Raw genomic sequence first — 24793 nt, forward strand, 5'->3', positions numbered from 1 at the left:
TGTTTTCCCCTGTACATTTCCTGGGTGCTTGTCATTTGTTCTTTTATTTTCCAATCATCTTCTTTGTCACATTTTTCCATGCTTCCTAGAAATCTTCACTCACTAAAATTATTGAAGATGTAGCCATGCAGTTCACTGGGCTCAGGCTGGAGCATGGGATGCTATTTCTGGCACAGCCACAAATCTACAGGCAAATCTTATTCCTGCCATTCAGTGCTTGCTTTCACTTTCTCCACGGTGCTGGAAGTGTACAGTGTTGTACTGAACTCCTTTGTCCTCCTGGTGATTAAAAAAGGGACACGAATAAACGCATTACCACATTCCCAAATTGAACAGAAAATTCACATTTTAGTGAGCAAGACATGAAAGGGAGGCCAGGTTTGCAAGGAACTGCTTAGGCTATTTAACTTTAGGAATGCATCCCAATCCCTGAGGAAGGAAATATAAAGGCTCATTCCTTCTCTTGTTATTTCCAAATGATATCCCATTAGACATGCTGGGTTGACACTGGGCTCGCAAGAGGCAGCTGTGATGGCCAATGCAGCCCTACAGGTCCCAGGAAGGTGCAGACAAGTCCAGTGCTGTAAAATTGGGCATGATGAGGCCAAAGTCCTGGTGCTGGGCTCATTGTGGAAGGCAGTCAAGCTTCAGAATGATGTTTTGAACAATAAATGTAAGTTTATGCAACCATAAGAAAAACTGTCTTAAAGATGAAGACAGAGGTGACCATATACATCACATATGGATATAGCTGTTTTTTTTATTTCTCTCAGTTAAACAAATAAGGCAAAACGTGTCAATTATTCTTCTAGAACAGGATAAATATTTTGAATATATGAAAATATTTTGTACTGAATTCATAAGTCACAAGTCACTAGAATAGAGGTCACTGAATATGGCTAAGTGCCCAGCATCTAAGAGTTGTGTTCCTCTCAAATGGGGAAAAAGAAAATTTTCAGGCTAGCAGTTACTGCTGTTATGAAGTTTGAATCTCACTTGATCACACCTGTCATAATGCAAATGAAGTCCTGATTGCTTTTGAATAACTACAGACTTATCTTCCGGAATAAACTGGTCAAACCCTAACAAATCGAGTCAGAACTTCTGCTTTTAGAAATTTCCTGTGGCATAGTAGTTGTATCAAAAAGGGTGGAGACTATCTCTAAATACAGCCAATGAGACCTGACAAAAACATTATTTCCTATACATTTCTACATTGCACCTGTGTTATTCCCAAATATGTGGGACACGACTGTGATTTCTTGCACTGGTGAGCACCCATCCCATCAGAGAGCTGTTGATATCAGTGTGAGCCAGCTCAGAGCAATCCAGCTGCTGCACAGCAATGCATCAAATCTCATCATGGTTGATCTTCTGTTCCAGACAGTTTATTGACAGCATAGCAAAAAGCTGTTGAGTGACGAAAGTTAGGTGTTTTAGACCCAAATCACCAGCCATGGAAATGCACTAGAATAGGTTTCTTGAACCAAAATGTAAGCAGTGAAGTGTCAATAGCATGGACGCAAAATAACAAGGTTCAGAAAAACTGTGGCAATAGAAAGTTTGTGCAGAAGGCAAGCAATTACAAGAAAAACACCATATAAATTAATGCCTCCATGCTTGTTAATAAAATTGCTATTCTGAGATGTTGTAACTGAGATTATATTCATGTTTTTTGTTTGTTGCATTTTAGTTATTAACAGACAGTTTACTACATAGGTTTCAAATACTGGAAGGAAATGTCTCATCATTAATTCATTGAGTCATCTATTTTAATTAGATCAAGAGTTAGAGAGCTCACACACTTGTATTCATATTCATTAAGGAAATGCACCATTACCTAATAAGATTATGCATTGTTTCATGACACAAATGGTTGGAGTAACAGGTTATGAAAATCAAAGTTAGGAACTACTATTCACTTATGTTGCATTAAAATAATTTAATATTCAACACAGAATCACAGTTTAAAAATAAAGAAGAATCCAGAGAGTCTGTAATGGATATAAATGCAATAATTTCTTTAAGACTCATTCTTTGGAAATGTGACACACAGTAAGACAAGAAATTTAATAATGGTAATCTTGGAGATGAGGACTCCCCTTTTGTATTTATAATAGGTGATGGTGAAGCCAGAAATATTCTTTCAAGTTGAGAGATGCCAGCCTGGCTCAGCTTTCTGAAATCAAGCACCTCTACATTGCCCTGTGTTCAGTAAATTCATGGGATTAATGGACACCCCAGGAGACCTCATTTTACAGCATCAAACAGCAATCAGCTGCCTGAGTTGTTGTCTCAGGAAGCCTCAGGTCTCCACAGCAGCACTAGAAGTGCTCATTATGTGTGGGTAACATATCCCCAACCAAGCACTTGTGACAGAATTAGTTCTATGTTACATAGTTTATTCATTTGAGGGAAGATGAGGATGGATCATCCTTTATTTGTTCAAAGTATCTGTTTAAGACCTTTTGTGTCCCAGACACTGACATTTTATTTTAAATTGCATGTTGCGTTATACATCTCTGTTCCTAATACCAACATGATGAATTCAAGATCATAATAGATGCTTGCTATCAATTTTGTACCATATTAGTATTTTACTCACAAAATACCACAGCAGGAAAAAAAATGTATTCTTTTAAACAGCTATTTTCTCTTCCACATCTTGATTTGTTTTGGGTTTTTTTACCAAATCTGTCTCTGCAAGAATGTGCTCACCCTCTCCTCTATTATTTTTTATAATCTCAGTAAATCTCCCTGGATCTAAATGGTATCTTCTGTTTTGTTTGTTTTGTTTTCCCATTTATTATGCTTGTTATAGCGGATCTTACAGCCTCATTAGAATCAGTTTCAAAGCTTCCATCGAGTCCAGCCTTGCTGGGCCTTACTAGAGCCAGGGCTGGAGATGGGGGCAGCTACAGCCGTGTTTGTTCCAGTTTCTGGGAACAGACTTCACCAAGACATGAGGACAGGCTGGAGCATTTCAGGCCAACATTTTCTGAGAGCCCTTCTTGCCTTTTGCAACATGTCCTTAACCTGGGTGATAGCAGAAGTTGGTACCTGGCAGTGTCACAACTGATCGTGAGCATGGGGGTTTCTCCACATCCTCATGAAGGCCAGAAATTTGCTCTAAAGGTATATTCTGGCAACATTTGTTTTTCCCATGAATAAGTAATCAAAACTATTGCATTCTGACGGTTAATGAAGATCACTACCAATTTTACAGCCTGGTAAACACAGAAACTGGCAGGAAGGATCAGGATTCTGTCTCTTTCTTATGTGAAATAAAGGAAGGATCAGAAAAAATGGAAGGCAAGAGAACAAAAATTCAAAGCCACACAGGATCACCTGTAACTTGGATAGGACACATACATTGATTCTGTTCTGTACCCCTGGAGTGGTTGTACACTGAGCTTGAGAACTCAAATAAACCACTTGGCACTTGAATACAGGGACTCCTTCCAGGCAGTTATTTCCTGCATCAAGGCTGAAGAAAATGGGATGACAGAAAGTTTAACTTTGGAAATTGCCATAAGGGTGCCATCAATCTACAAGCTGAGTATCCAGTTGTATTTAAAAATCAACTAATTTTAATTGCCATGTGTGCTGCAGGGTGAGTTTCAAGCCATAAGCACTTGGATAAAATAGAGGTAGAAAAAGTATTCCTTCCTTCCTTCCTTCCTTCCTTCCTTCCTTCCTTCCTCCACTTCCGCCACTTCCGCCACTTCCTTCCTCTGTTCCTGTCATGTCTTTCATATCTCACTCTCTCTCTCCCTTCCATGCATTTTTCTCAATCAAAATGCAAATATTATACTTTCATCTAAATTAAAAGATTCCTTTTTTTTGCTTTAGGTGAGGTAATGGAATTGTGGCTTGTATAAAACTGTAGAATTAACAAAAGAAATTATAGAGAATTTTATAACTCACTTGAACTTTGGGGAGCAGAGGAAAGATATATGTGTGTGCAAATAAAGTTTGTTTTTGCATTTGAACTTCATAGAGTAATTCTTTCTTTTTCCCTTGGATAACCTCAAGTTCTGAGAAAAACAAAGCTTACATAAATCAATGTTCTGGGCTTCTGTTAAAAAAAAAAAAAAAAAAACCAAAAAAACATGAAAAGATAATGTGCAGAAATGCCCTGATCTCTGGTTGAAAACTTCCCATCAAATGCTACACAATGCAACAATGATGCAGTAGAGTGCAATAGATGAGCTTTAAGTGAAGGTGAGTGGTTATAAATATAATTCAAGTGTATGATTAATGCTTACCCTGTAAAACATTTTATGAAGATTGCAAATATACATAATATAAGAGATAAATTGACCAATCTGGATTTACTAATAGTTTATTAATAATTTATCATAAAATTAAAAATTATTCTCTGTTGCTATGAGCAAAGAAACCCACTGAAATGAGATGCATTGCATCATTTATGATATTGACTAAGTCTACAGGAACTGGTTTTAATATTGCGGTATCTGAAAAGAAAGATTCCAACAATGTTAAAAGAGAGAGATTTAAATGTTTAATTCTATTGTTATTAAGGACTATAAAGTGCTATCTGATATGATTAGCCTGTATTTTGTGAAAAAGGCACTTAATAAAAATGGCTCTAATAGCTATATATGAGTTGTGTGATAACTATTATTATGCTCATATCAAATGCCTAAAATATTTTCTATACAATTTCCTAAACAGCGATCAAAATAATTTTTGAAAAGTCCTTTTAGCTAGCTCCAATATGAAAGACACTACATATAAGTTATATACATATATATGTGTTTTATAGAAGAAGCCTTTAGGTCAAAAGGTACAAAGATCCTAAAAAACATCAAGTACATTTAATCTGAAAAGAGGTGACAGACAAAGAAATACATCACATCAATCCATTAAGTGCAGTGCTAGAACATGCATTGTACTCTAAAAATCACAAGTGGAAAAGTGAGAATAGTCAGACATAAATGGAGGACTAACTCTTCAGATTAATTGATAATACCTCACTCATCTGAAAAGGGGTAAAAGAAATTATCACCTGAGAGGAAGAGAGAAATAGTATGAATCAGTGAGTAAATTGAAGGAATTGACTTTGAATGGAAGGCAGGCAAAAATGTCACAATCAGATTCACTGAAGGACTCACATTTGTGCAGAAAAGCAGGATTATAAGGAAAAAGTGAATCCTGTTCTTCATAACAGGAACAGTTCTTCCGTCCAACTTAAAAACCACATTTCTATTCTATTTACATTTTTCCACAGTCATATTGCCATGTAAGGTCAGTGAGCCATGACTGCAGAGTAGCTGGAAGTATACTTAGATTCTCTATAATTTTCTATGTTTTATCTTACCCAAAAAGCTTTTAGAATTTTGTTTTAACTGCCTAGAATATAATCCTAACTGTAAGAAACCCACATCTGTTTCCGGTTAGCCCAGAAATTGTTTCAGCCCCTACCACCACAAATTTTGAGAGTTCTGATGCCTTTTGTGTTCTCAGACTGTCCTTGAATCATATTTCTTCCTCTTCTTAGAGCTGTTGCTCTAGTTACTGAATTGTAACATTTTTTGTTGTTCTTTAATGGCAGCGTTTATATTTTGAAATTGTTCTTTAATGACTTTATGCTTGGAAACCCTTTCAAAGCAATAAGTCAAATGCTAATGCTAGCATTAATACAGGGGATAGATTAACAATGAGGCCCAGAGATAAAAATCAAGCAACAACCCATTAATCATTAAAAAGATTTAGTGTAACTTAAGATTTTCCCCAATCTTCAAATCAAATTTAGTCAACCAAATCACATCATATATTCGCCCTCATAAATATATCATGGTTCATCTTAAAATGACACCTTCAACTTCAATGTGAAACTTGTCCTTACATATTTTCCACTGATGATGAGAAATCTTATCGATTCCAGCCACAATATATGAATATATTGAAATATAAGTGAACATAATAATTTCAATTTCTATTGCATATAAATGACATATACATCTATATCTATCATTTGGTCTTTATGCCTGAGTGTATTTCCCAGTCTGTATGGAAATTGTTTATTTGCTGTGTTCAATTCAATTCCTTTTTACATCTGCATCTCAGTAGATGTTTAATACATGGGAGCAGATCCTTTATCACCTTCTTTTACAGCTGGGGGTTGTCCTTGCTGAGGTGCAGAGCATTACATTTGGCATTGTTGAACCTCCTAATGTTCACAAGCATCCACTAGTTCAGAGCTTGTCCAGTTCTCTCTGGATGGTGTTCCATCCCTCAGGCAAGTCAGCCCCACCACTCAGCTTCTTGTCATCTGCAAACTCTCTGTAGGTGCAGTGGATCCCACTGTGTCATCTGTGATGTTACTGAACAGCACTGGTCCCAGTATGGCCCTGTGGGGACACTTCTCATCACTCATCTCCATTTTACCCCTTGATTTTCTCAAATTGAGCTTTCTTTCCATTTATGTCATTTCCACTCTATTTTTATTATCCTCTTTAAGCTGGCTTTATTTTTGAACTTATGTTTTTGTACTGCATACAATTCCAGGCAGATTTTTCTCAGTTAAATAAATTATATTTTGATAATTATTCTGTCATGTTTTAGCCCTAGTAGAAAACTAATCTACTATGCAGAAAGTTAACTCTATCCCAACCAAAACCACTACATACTTCCTTTCAGATATATCCCTTTGCAATACAAATTTATGCAAATTGCACAAATTTGATTAATTGTAAAGTTTTCTAAAAATTAAACTGAATACATACAATTTTTTATGCAATTTACAGTTAGGTACCTAATTACCTTTGCAGGTCAGCTCTTGATCACATATTCAGAACGTGATCTCAATTCCACCAGTTTCTGAAAATGAAGAAAAAAATGTTGGAATGTTTGCAAAATGTCCTCTATAACCACAAAAAAGATTTTTAGTAGCTGTATGCTCTATTTATAATGTTGAAAATGAGTATAGAATATCTCAAAGTTCAATTCCTTTCTAAAGTTACCAGAAGCAGCCATTTGTCTTAGAAAATAAGATTTTCTGAAGATCTGAATAGATCTGCTCATGTTTGAATTCTTATGTCCCATAAGGTTTGTTCCAATCAGCACTGATGATTTTGATAGTAAATAGGTTAGGAATTGGTATGCACGTCCTATCAGTCCCAGCAGGGTTGTGCTCTGAGAGGCCTGTAGGACCTGCTAAAAGCATTGCACTTCTCAGCATTCTAGTAGCAAATGGATGTGCATATAATTGAAAATATTGCAGTAATTGGCTGAGTGTGAAAAATATGAAGATATATTTATTCGCAGAAGTTAGATGTTGCCCTCTATGAGTCAGCTGAGAATGGCAGCATTTACTGCCTATGAAGAAAACATCCTTTGCAACATATTGCTCTGTAAATCCTCCCTGTAGATCCCACAGTGGCAGAAACTATGCATTGAGTTTTCAAGGTGCAGAATGGCAGAACATATGTGAGATAAATGAAAGGGTTCTGTACTGCCAGCTATTGCAGCTGAACAAATCACTTGCTTTTTATTCTACCTCCACAGCTAAACCTCCCTAGGAAAGTCTTTAGGTAAGTGAACAGTCTTCTCCAGGGAGAAGAAACAAAAGAGAGCTTTCAGGGAGAAGTTCATTAATTTCAAACAACCTGATGTTCAGTTACATATCTCAATATCAGGACATTTTTGTGGTACTCAAGTTTCCCACTGCACACAAGTACTTTGATTACTTCCTGCATTCTATCACCTGCCTGCTGAGTTTTAAAGATAGTTTAAAATCTATCTCACTCTAGCTGAAGAAGAAAATATATAAGGACATTAAAATTATGTGCAGGTATCCCTAAAACTGGTGAATTTGGAAGATGTGAACGAGCACTAAAAATGAAGCTTCTATGACTGCTGTTTCTACACATCTTGCACAGGTCCTGACCATCCAGAGATGTTTTGTACCAATTCTGTACCAGAACAGTTAGGCAGTTCTATATATTTCCCTCAAAAATGTTATTTACAAGTGCTCACACTAATGATCCAATGAAAATATGAATTACAGATTGGATTTAGTTTGCCTAATTTTAAACCCCTGATCCCTACACTTCTACTCAAAGACCTCTCGAGTACATGATGTCTTCCTTGAATTGTGGGAAGCAAACTGTCTCAAAGGCTACATCTACATTTTGGTCTTCCCCAAAAAGTACATGCACCCCAGGACAAACTGACCATATATCCATTTTGCCTGAAGTCTCCTCTGTCTGGTACTGTCAGGAGTGATTGTTATATTTGTTTTTTATTTCAGTCTATATGATGAAGTGTAAGGGCTACGTTAAATCACTGCTGGGGTAGTTGTTTTGTGACACGATGCTGCATGTTTTCTTATGGCATGCAAATGTTGCTTTCTTTGACAAAATCTTTTGGGTTTTTGTAAGGCTATACAGGGCATGGAGAGGTTTTTGGTGTCTCATCCTTGCTGCCTGTAGAGTGTGGTCCCTGCACCAGATGTTATTCTGGAACTCCAATTTTTATCTCAAAGGGAACTCTGAAATTAAAAAGTCCAGGAATGAACTATCACACACATAGTGGGAATGATAGACGGTCAGATCTAGAAGCCAAGTTATTTGCTAGTGTAGATGTATCAAATAGTATTTTACAGCTGACATTTCACCAATACTGAGTCAAGTGGAAAAATTACCCTCAGCATCTTACTTATAACATCACTATTAACATGTCAGAATGTGATTTGCCTTGACTTTCATTGTTGACTTTCATTTGGTTTCTTTTCCACTCTAACTCTTGGATCTTTTTTCTTGCATTTGTATTTTTTTATGCCTAATCTAGTATTGATGAATGTGATTTCTCCCTCCAAACTGCAGAACTTGACAAACATCTTACTGAATTTTATCTTGCTGATTAAAGATCATATCTGAAGATTATTACAGTAATTTTGAGTCTTGATTCAGGTCCCTAAAGCCTTTTTATGCCCTGTGCTGTTAATTAGTAGAATTCATAGATTTCATAGATAATCACAATTCATTTTGTCATCTAAATCACGAATGAAAATACATTTAAAAGACTTAGATGTAGACTGTAATCTGTAGCTAATTCATGTGTTTATATTCATCCTATTTCTCCTTTAACCTCTCACCTGAGAACCCCCAAGAGGTACCTCTATAGTTGCATAAGTATTTAAAACTTGCATTCATATCTAATCTGTCTCACAAAATTATATTTAAGTTACCAAACTGATTGCTTATGTCCCTGAAGAAGAAGCAGTCTGTCACTTACTGAGCTCTGCATTAATGTGAGTTAGCTGTTCTGTCACTAATTTTGCATTCCAATTTAGAAATAGGTAATCAAAAGTGGGCTAATGATGCTATATTTTTCTCATATTCTATTACAAGCACCATGTATTTACTCCAGTATATTTATAGAAATCCATGGGTTTGTAGAAAATTGCCTCAGTAAGTTTTATTGTTATCAAGTGACCTAGTTTTCACCTTAGTCCATTTGAACATAGCAGATATATTTACTATCAGTTACTGAGACAAGAAATGTAGTATTGTTTTGTCTAGATCAGCATCCTTTAATGGGCATGCAGTCTATTAAATATCTATTACAGACTCTAGATTTAATAAATGATTTCTAATTGACTAGATGTCAGTGGCAACATTCAAGAAAACTCAGTTACATGGGATTTTTCATTGATTTTCCCCATATTAGAAAATGTAATGTCAGCTACCATTAATTGAGTTTTCACAATACCAAGCATACTGCAAAAGTAGCTGCTAAGTAAAAGCACTTCTAGCCTAACATGCAAGAGAAGTATTTTTTTTTAATTAGTCCAATATACAATATTACAGTCCAATAAACAATTATTACAGTTATGTGTCTCTGTGGGTCAAATTGACGTGAATGCAATTAAAATCTATAATATGGAACCATTTTGCAGGCTTCTAGAAAAAACGCATTTAGAGATATATTCTGCACTTGTTTGTCCTTATCCACTTCACTGCCTGCATCCAGCACCACAGAAGTTGGTTAATCCATGGTTTCTAGGAGTTCTCACCTACAAGGGTGACATCACCCCTTACATGAGGTTGAACCACTGCTGTCCCTGACTCGAAGACAGAACTACTAATTTATATTGTCTTATAAGCATACACATGTCTACCCAGGCTTTGTGCCATTACTAAGGAGGGTATGATCCAGAATAGTTAATGTGACTGTGACACATATATTCCTTGCCATTGAAGATTCCGAGTTCAAAACGTGTTGGTGAATCTTTGCTGCCTGCCTGTGTCTACATTTGTGTGACCAGGCCTTCAGGATCACGTATGCTTTCTACAGGTGCAGCTCCACACATTTTCTTTCATGCGATCACATTCACCATGCCAGAATTGACCATCGATCTCTACAGTCCTAGTGAGATGATATTAGAAGTCTGGATGTGAAAATTCATTTGACTATGCACAATTTACAGTAGTGCCAGAAGTTCTTATGTCTTTGTAGAGAAAGAAAAAATCCATGACCTTTCTAAAGTATGTGATGTGGCTTTCAATTTCCCTGCATCTGATTGATAAGCAAGCAGGAAGTTATATCTTTTGCCATGGTAGACAAGCATAATTAAGCAATAAGGCAATGGAGGTAGTTGTGATTATCTTAGGATGCACCTGGGAAATGCCTTGTTGCTATTTTAAAACATCTTTATGTGAAGGGAACTGTATTAATTTCTGCTGAGAAAGATAAAGTTGGCAGTTTGGAATGCTCATGAGCAGCAGTTTCAGCTGCGCTTTACAGGCAGTAATGTGGTGCATTCACCCCAAACAGTTGGGCTTCTCCTTCAGCAGAAGAAAAGATGGAGCAGGCTGTAAGCACTTAATTGACAGTTCAGACCAAGCAAAAAAAAAAAAAAAAAAAAAAAAAAAAAAAAAAAACCAAAAAGCAACAAAACAACAACAACAAATAATTAAAAAAAACAACCCACAACCCCTCCTGCAAAACAATTATGCTTTGGCTGGCTTCCAGTGAGTGCAAAACTTACATTTTTACCAGTTTAGAATAAAAATATGTTGCCTCCAACACTTGATTTTCAGGGAAGACATCTCTGCATAATTAATACTATTGCATCCACATTCTAATTTATGCATTTTAATTATATCAAAGGGCTGGTGAATAATTAATGCTAGCAAAACAATGGGTCTGAAGCATAAGCTGAAAAGTATCACTTTTTAATGGGCTCTGTAAATTTAAATAACTAATGAAAGCTATTTAACTGTTTGATTGTGGGTATATTTCTCCCTGATACAATCAAGGATTAACTACCATAATTGAGCAGCCTCTCAAGTGGAGAAATGTTAGCTCAGGTTAGTTTTTTTTTCTTAGTGCATATTGACCCATCTGAGCTATATGCTTGCAGGAGAGATTTATTTGCATGTTTCACCTCTGGGAGGAACTGGTAAGCCATTGGTATCATTGATAAGAGGTAAAATCAGAATTCTTGGCACAGCTTTCCCCTCTGACCCCCTGTCTTCAAGTAGGTCAGTTCATGCAAGTTTCATGGGGAGATTTAGAATTGAATCTAAAGAAATACAATATAGAATTTATTACCTTTGAGTTCAGCAATCTAAGAATTAAGGATGTAGGCCAGGTTAGTAATTTAGAGCCTTGCAGTGGTCAGAGAGAGATAGAACTTCTGGAGAATTTAATCTCATCCTAGAATGGGTTTTTGAAATAGATGGGATTAATAACCATTTGGCAGTGTCTAGCATTTTTCTTACAGAAGCAGCTTAGGATCCTGTCTTACCCATACACCTAACTTTTAGACAGCCAAGTTTAGATGAAGTTAATCTCACCAGCAAAGGCAGCCTCTGAAACTATGGTGTAAAAAAGCTAATCACACCAATATGAGGGTGTAAAGAGAAAAAGAGGCAAAACAGAAGGGCTCACAGCACAGAGCTGTGCAAAGTTCAGTGAGTCACACAAACGACCAGCATCAGCTCCTTGACCAGGTCTCATATTTGAATCATGTCACTCTTTAATAAAGTCCCTCCCCCTCTGAAAGGCTCAAAATGTACCTTCATATTAATCTGCCATAGCCAATACCAGCCTCCAGCCCTCTCTGCTCCCTGAAGCTGGGCTGGGCACAGTGATGTGCTAAGAGCAGGCTGTCCCAGATGTGCAGCATGTCCTGGCTTTCATGCACTCTGAGTTTGTCACGCAAAGAGTGGTGAAAGCATGTGGACAGCAGACAGCACTGACTGCAGAGCATGGAAACCTGGCAGCAGAAAATGCTAATTTCTTTAGGAGAGTAAAATGGCACAGCAAATGATGAATTACTGCAATCCCTGGCAATATATTACATGCACTCAAGAAATACCAGCTTGTCAATATGAATACAAAATGAATAGCTTCTACCAACTTTTTTTTGTTCTTGTTTTCCATATCAGAAGTTTGCACTTTAATGCTCAATGTTTGAGGAAGTGTCATAAAAATAACAGCAACAGGACTTTTAAAGGAAGTAAGATTGACAAAGGCTGCTGCCAATTTTGCATATCAGGCCCTTTATTTAAGTGCATTAATTTGACCTCAGTAACTTCTGGCTCCTATGTTTGAAATTTTCTCTTTTTTACCTAATGTTATGTGTTGAATTGAAGTGCTTGACTCTCCATAGCACTAACTTGTGTCACTGGGGAGATATTAGGAACTAATTGTGTTTTCCCTGTTTTCAGCTGTGTTTGCACGAGCCTGGGCATTTGCTAGTGCTCTTCTCAGTGGTTGTGGCCAAGAGTTACTTTCACTTTGGTCAGGTTGGATGGTGTGTCCCTTCATGCAGAGGTTGGGAAGGACAGGAAAGAACAGAAAAGGCTCTTGCAGAGGGGGCTCTGCTCCAGGGAAATCTCAGCCAGCCAAAGCAATCTGATGCCTGGCCCCAGGGAATATTCCATAGAAGTCAGAAAGCAGAACACGAAAGAAAACCTGCCATAATATCAGATTAAACCAGTTTATTTGTTGTGAGCAGCAGTACCTGAAAGAACAGATATTGGGGCAATCTGGGGCTGAGTTAACAGGCTGACACTGAGGGCTTACTTGTTCTTCACTGCTCAGCTTTGCTGCCCAGGGGCTAGGCAGTATCCTGATGGCATTCCTCTGCACCCCATTCCTCTCTCCTTACAGCAGAGCCTACAATGAGTAGTAAGAGCAATTCGCCAAGAAACACAACACTTTCATGGAATCCCACTTAAGACCAAAACCTGCTTAGCATGTTTGGGATGGAGTCTGTGTTCCAGCTGTCCAGGGCTTGCAATGTGCCTGATGAAAAGCGGGAGTTTGCGGTCTCAGGTGAAGAGCTTCCCTTTGCTTCTGCCCTTGCAGGACTACGCTGAGAAGGAGAAAGCTGCAGCTAAGGCCCTGGAGGATGTGAAGGCGAACTTCTACTGTGAACTGTGTGACAAGCAGTACCACAAACACCAGGAGTTTGACAACCACATCAATTCTTATGACCACGCTCACAAGCAGGTAAACCTGATAAATGTCTTGCGTGTTACGACGGTCTCTCTTCCCTCCTCATTGGTCGTGGGAGGTTTCTAAATTCACCCAAGTAGAAGACAATTCATCATTTGATGTTTTCAACTTTAGCATGCTACTTTCCATTAAAATAAAATGGAAAATATTCACTTTTATCACAATTTTTTTTAAGCTACTCTGACTGAAAGATCTCAGCTGTAGCTTTAGATACATGCTTAATACTGATGTCTGGACTAAATTTGATAAATTTAAATGTGGAATTTCTTAAAAACCACAGGCAGGGGCAAGACCACTTCCTCAAATGACCAGGTCCCTCTTTTCACCCTCCCAGTCACAGAAAAGCCTCTATTCTTCATGCTTTTATCAGAAGGCATATGACCATGCTGTTTCAAGCTGGCTGTGCTGTTTCAAGGGCAAAACTTAATTTTATCTATTTTTTTTACAGCATCTGTTTCTGGAGTTAAAATCTATGTCTCATCATGTTTCTCAGACAAAATACATTTTTCCTTGCATACAGAATGATATAAAATAATCCCTGATGAGATGTTGGATTCCTGGAAAAAGATCATAAATACTAATTTTTTATCACTTTTTTGGTATAAATTCTATCACATTTGTATGTGGTAGGTATATTTTACCCATATGTGCCTATTAACTTTATTTCCCAAGTCCCAGTTTTCCTCCAATTTTAGCAAAATCCATATTTCAATTGGTAACATGAAAGGAAAATGCAATTAATTCATATAAACACTTCAGAATTTAAAGAAAATGGTTTGTGAAGTCCAGGAGTGAATGTTTCTTAACCTCTGAAGCAGAGATCACATCTGCTGACCTGGCATCCTAAGCACATGTTACTGCATTCTGTAGATGGATCTTTTCCTCCTGGATTTCTGCTAGTGCTTGCATTTAGGGGCTCATGCATTGCGTGCATCCAAGCTGCCAGGGAATTACTGTCCTCTGTGTGATCACACTTGTGGGTTCATGAGGGTCAGGAGCTACCTCAAAAATATGTGAAACCATTAGAAGTTGCAGGTGCTTCTGGAGAGAGTATTAGAAATAATAATGTTGAATAAAATGAGCAATGCTAAAGGCAAAACTCCTTGGTCTCCCTGAAAGCAATCTTATTGTCTTCTGCAGTATCACAGAGGATGTAAATCACCCTGGAATTTTCTGTGTGCATCTATCACAGCACTTAATTTAAAAACTGCCTAAGGTCTGCCCACACATCAAATGCTGAACCATCTTGCTGAATTCAAGCACCCCAGGCAGCTATCCATGGGTAATAATGGGACTCTTTTGTCCCATCACTCCCAAACCAGAGTTATGTGCTTATGCATTAAATCAAAAGCAATTCCCCTCATCACCATTCTTTTAATTAATCCATATTTTTTTATAATTGTACAAAACAAATGCTTTTCCAGATCCTATACCTGTGACTCTAATCCCTATAAATCCCCATTTGCTGCACACAAGATTTTTTCACCCTTCAGCTGTTTTTTTAAGTCATCAGAAATGCATCTGAACTCAAATGGAGCCATTTGTGCTCTTTCCTCTTCACACACTCCCCCTGCAAAAAGCAGTTTATGCTAAATCAAACAGCCTGCTTCATGCACCAACTATGATTGGGTTGTTGGGCAGGGGAGGTTTTTGGCAAGTTTCTGTTATAAAAGGGCTTGTTTAAGCAATAAAACTCTTCTTAATTTTCAGATAAATTTACTGCTTTAAAGGCTGCCAGACATATAGTGCTGGGAACTAAGAGTCTGCACAGAAATGCATGACATATACAGAATATCAACGGGCAGTGCAAGCTCACCTCGTCCTGCCCTTTCAGATGCAGTTCAGTGGCTCAGTTAGTGCAGGATTAGCTAGACACCCTCCTGATGTGTCAGGGTAATTCAGTCTCCTCTCCCCTCTCACTTCTTACCTGGTCAGCCAAGCCTGGAAAAAGAATTAGTTTGCCTCTAGGAATAGTGTAGGTGTTTACTCTGACTTTTTATAGTCAGTCACAGAAAAGCCTCCCTTCATGACTGCATGATTTAATCTTAAAAAAAAAAGTGAATTTATGTTTGTTTGTTTTTTTTTTTTTATGGTTTCCTGTGAGTTTAGTTAGTTTTGTTTCAAAATGTTTATTCTGGGAAGGACATTAGCCACCACAAGAGCTTCTTCCTCTGAAGGTACGTTTTCTGCTTCCCAGCAGTAATTTGAGGGTAGCTTTAGTAATCTGCATGGATATGTTCTAAACATCATTCTTCTAATGGGGAGTAAATTAAAATGAGACACTCTTTGCATCTCAGTAACAATACAGTATACTCCTCCCATGTGATTTCCCATTTAAATGCTACTACTTCACAATTTGTATTAAAGTGGAAATGAGGTTTAGAGAAGATAGTAAGGCAGAAAAAAAGGATATTGCACTGAGTGCTTAATCATAAGTCTTTTGTTTGTCTTCCAGAGGAAACAGATTTTATTCAGAGAATTGTGGCTTTAATCTCCAAATATTATGGTTTCATGAAATTAATTTTGTGATCCTTTTTCTTATAGATGATTTCGACCAGTTGTTATAGCAGGAAGTGCTGAGTCCTGGACCCAGCAGCTGGCATACCAGCCATTGCCCTCCCTGTCCTCAGAGGCTGCAAAATGTTTTGATGGCAGTCTGGCCTAGTTTGCATAAATGGTCTTTCTGCTGTCTTTCTGTGTTAGATTATTCTAAAGCAGTATACTCAGACATAGCCCCTCTCTCTCTCTCTCTGCTTGCTACATACTTTCAAATTTATGGGCATAAAAATATGAGGTATGTGTACATATATATGCATAAAATTTTGACAGACCATCAAAGATCAATGCCAATATCTTCATTATCTTCTAACACTATAATGACCCTAGAGAGTTCTAATATTATTTATCTATTTTTGAGTAACATTTTCCCACTATTAAGCAATTCTTATTCCTTTGGTTGTCTTGTCAGCATTAGACTCAACATCTTTCCTGACATGCTACAAGAATTTTTCATTGATGTTACCTGCTATTGGAAATTAATTTATTTCAGTGCACTGCTGGATAAAGTGAACATAGAAAATCTGTCTGATTGCAAGTTTGCACTCCCACCCAGCTTTACCTGAGCCCTGTGCTGTTAAACCTGATACTTAACAAGGCTGGGGCAGGAGTGGGAGTGACTTTCCTGGGAGAATCTAATCTTTCATCACCGTACAGCCCTGTGCATGCATCTCCCATTTGCTACCACATATCAGCTAACCCACTTAAGTCACAGCTTTTTCCCTTTTTGTTTTTTTCTATGACTTTATGAACCCAGGGGCAGCAGTCAGGGGGAGCAGCCTGCTTGATAAATCTGCACTTTCTCTCCTCAAGCATCAAGGTGAAGGACGCTGGCGCTGGCTTGCTCGCTGTGCTCTCTGCAGCAAAAGTTAACAGCATCAGAACGGGGTACTGGGCTCTGCCAAAGCTCTCTGAGCACTGAAAAGCAAAAAGGGTCCTGGTGAGAATTCATTTTAAAGTGATCAGGATATAGAGAACCAAGATAGGCTGCCACCTGAAAAGGTAATTTATGCAGGAGTTGGTTAAGCTGAAAATAATGTACAAGGGTAGTTCTTTTTAACCATGTTTTGTGCGTCTTTAAAATGAAGCTAAAGTTGAGCAGAGGTGTCTATTTGGTCGATATTATTAAATGGAATCTTTTAATAAGTCCAGGTCATGCACAGTATCCATTCATTCAGTTAACAACAAAGTAGTTGGAGCTTTCAATTTTTTGTATAAATAATCCTTAGCAATGAGCAAGGCTTTTAGATGTCAGCAAAGGAGAATATCACAAATCCGTTCCATGTACTGCAATATAATAATTATGATGATAAAAATAATAATAATAATAATAATAATGATAATAATAGCTAGAAGCAGCAATGAAAAACAAGACTGTATTGCCATCTTGGGGTTTCTGATGACAAAGCAAGCTTTTAGTTTTGTTGTCAAAATTTAACCATACAGTTAAATGCATCAGACTCTCTCCTGCAATAAAAAAATACACAAACTAAAAAAAAACTATAAAAAGCACCCCACAACATAAATTTTAGTGTCCTTGAAGCAGACAGTACTAAGTAAGAGAACAGAAGTTTCAGTCTACTCTGGTTTATGTGAACATACCTGTATTTCAGTATTTACATCCATGCATACATGCATTTGGTTGTATTTTTGGCATGAGAAACTGATTTAGTGTGTACAGCTGTTGGCACTTACTGTTAAGCCTTTATGGTGCTTGTGGATTTAAACTCTAATTCAGACAGAGATTTAGTTCCTGTTAAACTTCAAAGCTAGCAAACATGCTTACATTTTAGCTAGCATTGCTGCTGCCACCCAGAAAATGTACTGATAAGTTAACTCAGAGAAAGCTCCAGGGATGATTGTAAGTGTTGAGATCTTGTTAGTTCATCTTGAGGGTGTTTTTTCCAGCATCTCTGTGTTTATTGGAGGAAAAGTAAGTCGTGTCTTTTGGTGCCAAGGCAAACCTGTGTTACCCAAACAATTTTCATTTGGAGGAAAAATAACTGGTTTGGCAATATCTGAGGAATTTCACCTTAAGATCTGGATGTGGGAAATTAGGCAAACGTTAAGAAACCTTCTTGTGGACAAAGGAATGCATATTCAGCTGTAAGAACACACTAATCCCAGACAGAGCTACACCAGCATGAAGGTCCCTTACTACATGGGCTTGGGTAGTCTCTGCTATTTTCCCTTGGAAAATGGGTGTACCCACTGTTCCTCTGGTGCTCCCATGAGGACAGGGCTGAGGTCCTTCCCTGCAGCCCCTGCTCCTGCACTTCTGCATCAGGACATTGGCCTTTAAAGAGATGACCCTTGAAAAGCAGGACATTGGCCCTGACTTTGTGGGGCCAAGTTTTGCACATGGGTCTGTACGCTGTGGCCTCCTCAGGAAACAACCTGAATGGTAAAAGGCCTCATAATTTCTTGCTTTCAGTTAGCAAGTGGTGCTGTCAGCAGGATTCTGCTCCTGTAACTCACAAAAAAATCATCTTGGTTTGATGCTTGTCAAGAAATACATGCATACTTGTAACAAAACTTTCACATTCCTCACAGTGGAATCTAGTAAGATTAAAAAAAAATAGTCAAGCAAGAGGAACAGTAATATGGTGTTAGATTCCTTCAAACAGCTGGTTTATAAGTGGATATGAAGTGATGCAAGAGTTTTGTATATGTCATAGTTACTTACTGTCTTCTTTAATTACCAATGAATTTCTATGCTCCAAAGCAGCTATCGCATACACAAATTTCTATATGTGTACAATTTAGAGTGTTTAAAATTAGGCCCTGTCCTGAAAGCTTTGAACTTTCTAAGAGGAAGCCCTTTAAGAAACCCCCTCAAAAAAAAATTTGAATGTATAAAATGAAGAAAGCTTGGATGTTTTAACGAGAGAGGGGTGCTAAAGCTGACATTACATCAGAATATTGACATTATGATTCAATGCAGTCAACAGTTTCACAGATATTTTTCTACAAAGCATTCTTTAATTTCAGTGAAATGCCTGCATATTTCTAACTTTAGCCAAATCTATTACCAGTTTATATTTCAACTATCTCTGCTATACAATTATTTAGAATGATCACCTTTTCCAGTAAAACATTTGTTATACTTCTGCTTCTTTGCAACACTTTTTTTTCCTCTTGAATTTGGGGGTAAGGATGTGCCCAATTTTGTTTTATTTATTCATTAATCTGCAATAGAAATAACAATTTTCTGCTCTCTATCCTTTTAAGCACATCTTTCTCTTCCCTTGGAAACAGCATAGTCTCGATGTTTCTAGACTAGTCTAGCTTCTTTTTATATGAAGACCAAAGTTAAAAACAAAGAATTAATTTCTGAAGTCTATCCTATCATTTCAGTGTATTTTTGCCTTAAAGAGACCTTTTTCTTACTCATTGTGAAACTAGAGATTTTCTTGTTGCTACTTATTCCTATGCCATTTATTACATTCTCTAATTTCTGATACAGCTTCACACTTTCTTAGCTGTTCTTCATGCACTGATTTTTCAGTCTATATTCTTGTTCCTACTTCCAAAAATTACTTCCACTCTGACTGTAACTTTTCTTGAAGACAAAATTTTTGATAGTTTCTTGCTGAATAGTTATACTTTTCTCACACTTCCTTTTCCATAATTAAAAGTTTTTCTCACCCTTTCAGAATTTTTCCATGTGAATTAACCTCTTCCATCCATCATTCTTGTATCTAAACTAGTTTTGTTCACAAACTAGGTTACCCCAGTGGTAGTGGATTGTTAGATACAGAACTGATTGTGATGCTCATAATAAACGTTTACAAACATTTTGTGTTTTAAGAACAAGCTTTCCCTTGCCCTTGGTTATTGGGCTGAAATTTTGCTTATGGATGACAAGATTTAGCAAATTAACAGGTAAAAATACATAGTATTTGCAAAGTCAAGAATAAAGAAGTGGGAAGGCTTCAGAATCAATACTTTTGGGACACCCTAAATTGAGACTTTTATGGATCTGCCCTTTAATGAAATCTTTATTCTGAGGTTGCATGTTGTCTTCAGTGAGGAAACATCCCTGACTCAGTACTGAAGTTGGACTGTACTTTAGAATTTAATCCCTTTTGTGCAAGGGATGCAGCTGCTGCCTGCAAAAGAACTGATGATGTGAAATGAGAGGGAAACAGAAGAACACGTGGGTTTGGGAAGCAATTATGGAAATAGGTGTGGACAGAAACTGCTAGAACAGCAAGGCATGCAAGTATCACTCAGGAATTAGAAGACAAGGGAGAAGAAAGAGTTGCAAGATAAGAAGGACCAGGAGAAATAATCAGTAAATGACGAGAAATACCAGGATAAAGCACAGCAGGAATCTCTCAGTGTCAGCCACTTAGCACCACCAATGTCTAAATCATTACATTTAGGAGTGAGAAATTGAGTGAATAGGCCACATTTCAGGACTCTAATTCTCTTAAAGAGAGTACCATAAATATTGTATTGGCACACAGTGTTCCATTGAAAATAATGCAAAGGACTTCACAACATAAAAAATGCTGGGCTCTGGAAAAAAGCAAAGAATGGAATGTATAATGCTGTTTTCATATACATTTTAATCTTTTACTATTGCTAGATAATATAAGACCAAAATTTCCTTGTCCTGAATGCTTTTTTCTGTTTAGAGACAGAGAAATCCTGCCTTTCAAAAACCATGTTTGCATCACATCTGCTGTGCTTCTGAGCACCTGCAATCCAGCAATTTTGAAATGCTGAAGTAGCAGTTCAGGGGAACAGACAATCAGGTTGTGTCACATAACAGAAACTAATGCAAATAAGGGTAACATAAAGCAAAACAGGATGACATCAGCATTTAAGTAAAGGAATAGTGTACAACATAAGCACAAAAGCGGGACATAAACAATATGATAATTCTGTGGTTTCCCTGAACTAAGAAGATTTATTTTCCCAGTTTGAAAATTTCTTTAAATTAATGTTTGCTTTATAATACCATGCAATATTTTCTTAAATGGTATGAGGGGAGGCTTGTATTTATAGATCTGGTAGACAGAGATGCTTCAACTGCACACCAGAGCAAGTGCATGCAGCAGAGTAGCTCCAGAGCAGCAGAAGCAGCATTATCAAATACCACTGAGCACACTCTGGTGATTAGGAGTGACTGGAGGCAACACATTCCAAAGAAATGTCACCAGAAACAATCCTTTCTTTTAAACTTACCACTCTGTGCAGATCAGTGAGCTTTAAAGAACTGTTAAACCTGCTGCCCTGCCAATGCTCTGCTGCTTTCTTATTACTCAGTGATAAAGTAAATAAATTGGCAGTATTCATCCTTTTTAAATTGCATGTTACTTAGAATAATGAGATTCCTTTCATCATTAGCCCTCAAAAAATTCTTGCAAATAATGCAGAGCTTCTTTTAAATTTAATGTCTTGATAAGCTAAATTGTTAAATGCTAGATGCTATGGAATTACATTTGGTGTTCTTTAGAATGAATGCTAATTAACATGTAAATTAGCAATTTAACCCTCTTTAAATTGGAAAAAAACCCATGGGACACCTAATTTCATAGTTGTTAATGATGGTCCAAAGACTGTAGAATTTTTCTTAAGCATTTCATTATATAAGGAATTACAAAAGTGTACTATCTGGTTTTGGCATTTAACACATAGCAATAACCAGAATGTCAGTTAGAGGAAGTGCTTTTCATTAATGCCTGTGTTATTGTTCTTTCTGTTCTTCTCAGATGGTATACTTTTTAATTACTAAAGTTTTAAAACTAATTTTCCTAGCAGTAGGAATGGTTGATGCAGATGGCTTATTAAAATAAGCAAGGAATTGTAAGGATTACTTTTACAACAAAACCAAAATAATGATGCCAAGCCACAGAAAATACAAAATTACCCCTCAAACCATCATTTTAGATTTTAATTTTGTGCAATAAATCCTCACCCAGAGCATGAAGGAATACATTTTTCTTGAATTATATTTAGACTAAAGGTCCAGTTAACCTGGTGGAAACTCAGAATCTCTGGTTCAAATAATTTCCCATTGCTACAAACTTTGTTCCCATTTAGATTACAGATAAAGATCCCAAAACTAAATTAATTAAAGCATTCTGTTATGGCTGTTTTAACATGGCAATGATAACTGAAACCAAAGCCAAAAAATTGAAACAAAAGACTTTCTGAAACATTCCATTCAAATAAAAAGAAAAGGTTTTGACCAGGTCATACTTTATCCTAGTGCTTAAAAAGAGTTATCAAAATCAACAAACTCCTCTTTGGTTCTGACTTCTGAAATGCTAATACACACAGTACATAGAATATGACAATTAAATGACCTAGGCATGTAGAACCTAAATATTTATGTTTAGATTATTATTCCCTGTTGACATTTAGAGCAACCAGACTGAAGTCATGCCTGTGTTATTTAATAAATAAGATAAATTTTGTTGGGAATTTCCTTTTCCTTTTAAACATCTCTGTATTCAGGGATATAGAATTTTTCCATTTTTTCAACATCAGCTATAAAGACAGAAAAAGCAGAATAAACAGAATGTTTTCTATTTACTTCTATGCAAAATTTTACCATTCATGTGAGATGTGCTCACGATGAGCTAGCAAGAACTGGGCAAGTATGACTGCAGGTGTATATTCCATTTCCTGTGCCAGCTTCAGAGCACTGGCAAATATGACATAATGCTGTGTGTAGGCCACATATTTTGCACAGTTGGTTAGGGTTTTTGTCATAAATCAGTAGATGTGGAATACCTGGTGTCATTTTAAGGTCAGGATCTACAGGGTCTACAAACAGTGAGGTGAGAGAGGCAAAGCACAGACAGGTGCCATGACTGGCTTTGGTGACCATGTGCCCGCAGGTACCTGAACTCATATTTCTGGAATGACTTTTAGAATAAGGTATTATTCACCCAGATTAAGGAACCTGTTCCACAGGATATGCCATGTCTCTGCATATCTTACCTGAGGCAGCCCTGTGCCATAATCAGCTTTTTGGAAATACAGCAATTAGCTGTCACAGCAAAATGTTAAATGTTCACACAAAAATTACATTTCTCTTGGCTTCTGCATAACTTTTGAACTTGCTGATAACTTTCCTTCACCTGAAAAAATGATAATACTTTTAATCCCATTGACATACACAAAGTGTGTCTGGCACTATAAACATCTGTCTAGAATTTGTGTCTATTCTAGTTCTGTTCATTTTTAAACACCTGTACCTTCCAAGCAGTAATTAATATGCAAGAATGTAGCTGCACAACTGATTCCTGTGGAGCTTTAAGTGATACTTATCAGCTAGGTTTGTGTTCAAGGAACCTTACAATGTACCTTGTACATCTTTAAGGGGCATTCCTAGCAGAAACAAATATTTTAAAGCAAAATAGAAACATATCTTTGCATCCCCAAGACAGCACTAAAAAGTGTGAGATTAGTCGTTTATCACCCTTACTTAGTTAAATGCATTAATTAAAATGTGTTAATATGTCTCTATGGAAAAAATAAAGGAGGTAACCCAGACTGATTATCATTTCACATTTTTTACAATTTTATAATCATTAGGTTTTATCAGAAATAATTTAAAAGGTGAGGGCTCTTTAAGCATCTTCTCAGATTAAATTTCAAGAGAAAGAATAGAGAAATGTAGGCGACATGCATGTTAATACAAAACAAATACACTAATGCAGGTGATGGGACAGTAAAAAAGTATATTTCTTAAAAATAAACCAAATCAAAATCAAACCAAACTAAACCAAACCAAATCAAAAAACTCAAACTAATTTTTCAGGAAATGTTTTTAGAGTAGAATAGTTTCTCAGGAATAGTGATAAGATCAAACTATTTAATACAAAAGGTTTGCACCATTTAGTTTCAAACAATTTGAAATGGTTTATAAAGATTGACATACTTTGTTTCAGGGTGTTACTTTAGAAAAATAACATTTCAAAATTTCTTGTAAGGAATGTAAAAATACTTTCATAATATTAATTATAACAGCCACATCTTTTTTTTTGTCATTCTTGAGATACAGAAATTTTGAAAACTGCAGCTTTGAGACATTATGTTGCATTGCTGTTTAGATGCATTAACATTGAGACACTTGATCATTTCATTTTTCATATGAGTTTTCCAAATTTTTCTTCCTCCATTAAGACTAAAAATTAAAGAAATCCCAGATAACAAAGTTTTCTGCATAGCAGAAATTCTAGTCCTTTAACAAGTGTGTAAGTATACAGGAATTGACAGACACCCCCTGGAACTCTGTGACATACTTTATGCTCATAGTTAGCATTTCTTGGCTTCTTTTCAGCTCTCAGCATGTTGATGGATTCCAAGTACTGCTTCCTTCAAAAGAGACACCTAAATACTTGTGTTGAAAAGTGAAATTCCATTGATGTGTGTTTACACTTTCCATTTAGGATCTGTGCTATCCAGCATGGTACTAAATCATTTCTGGCAGAATTAAAACAGAGTGTTCTGAACCTGCTTGTGTTCTGAACCTGCTCTGGATCTCCTGTCTTAGCCCAGATTGTGTGAATACTAAATCATAGTTAACTGAGAAACTATAGGGCAAAGTAATACTATGTTTGGGGGTAAACCAATGCAGTTTATTAGGGAACATATTGTCCCCAGTTAAGTGGTCACAGCAGCAAGACTGAGAGTTCAAGAAGTGCTTGGACAAAGCCCTCAGGCACACGGTGTGAGCCCTGTGCAGGGCCAGCAGTTGGCCAATCATCCAGCT

The 24793-nt window shown here is 36.9% G+C and overlaps 1 protein-coding gene across 2 annotated transcripts in view; it reads left to right on the forward strand.

Annotated features, from left to right (window-relative positions):
* The window catches only part of ZNF804B (zinc finger protein 804B), a 223370-nt gene that overhangs the window by 179684 nt on the left and 18893 nt on the right, over positions 1-24793 (forward strand). For both annotated transcript variants that reach the window (XM_014270355.2, XM_005480272.3), the window contains exon 2: positions 13351-13494. In XM_014270355.2, coding sequence (XP_014125830.2) covers positions 13351-13494 — 144 coding nt within the window. The remainder of the gene's footprint in view (positions 1-13350; positions 13495-24793) is intronic.

The sequence above is a fragment of the Zonotrichia albicollis genome, chromosome 1, assembly GCF_047830755.1.
Source record: "Zonotrichia albicollis isolate bZonAlb1 chromosome 1, bZonAlb1.hap1, whole genome shotgun sequence".
Taxonomy (NCBI): Eukaryota; Metazoa; Chordata; class Aves; order Passeriformes; family Passerellidae; genus Zonotrichia; species Zonotrichia albicollis.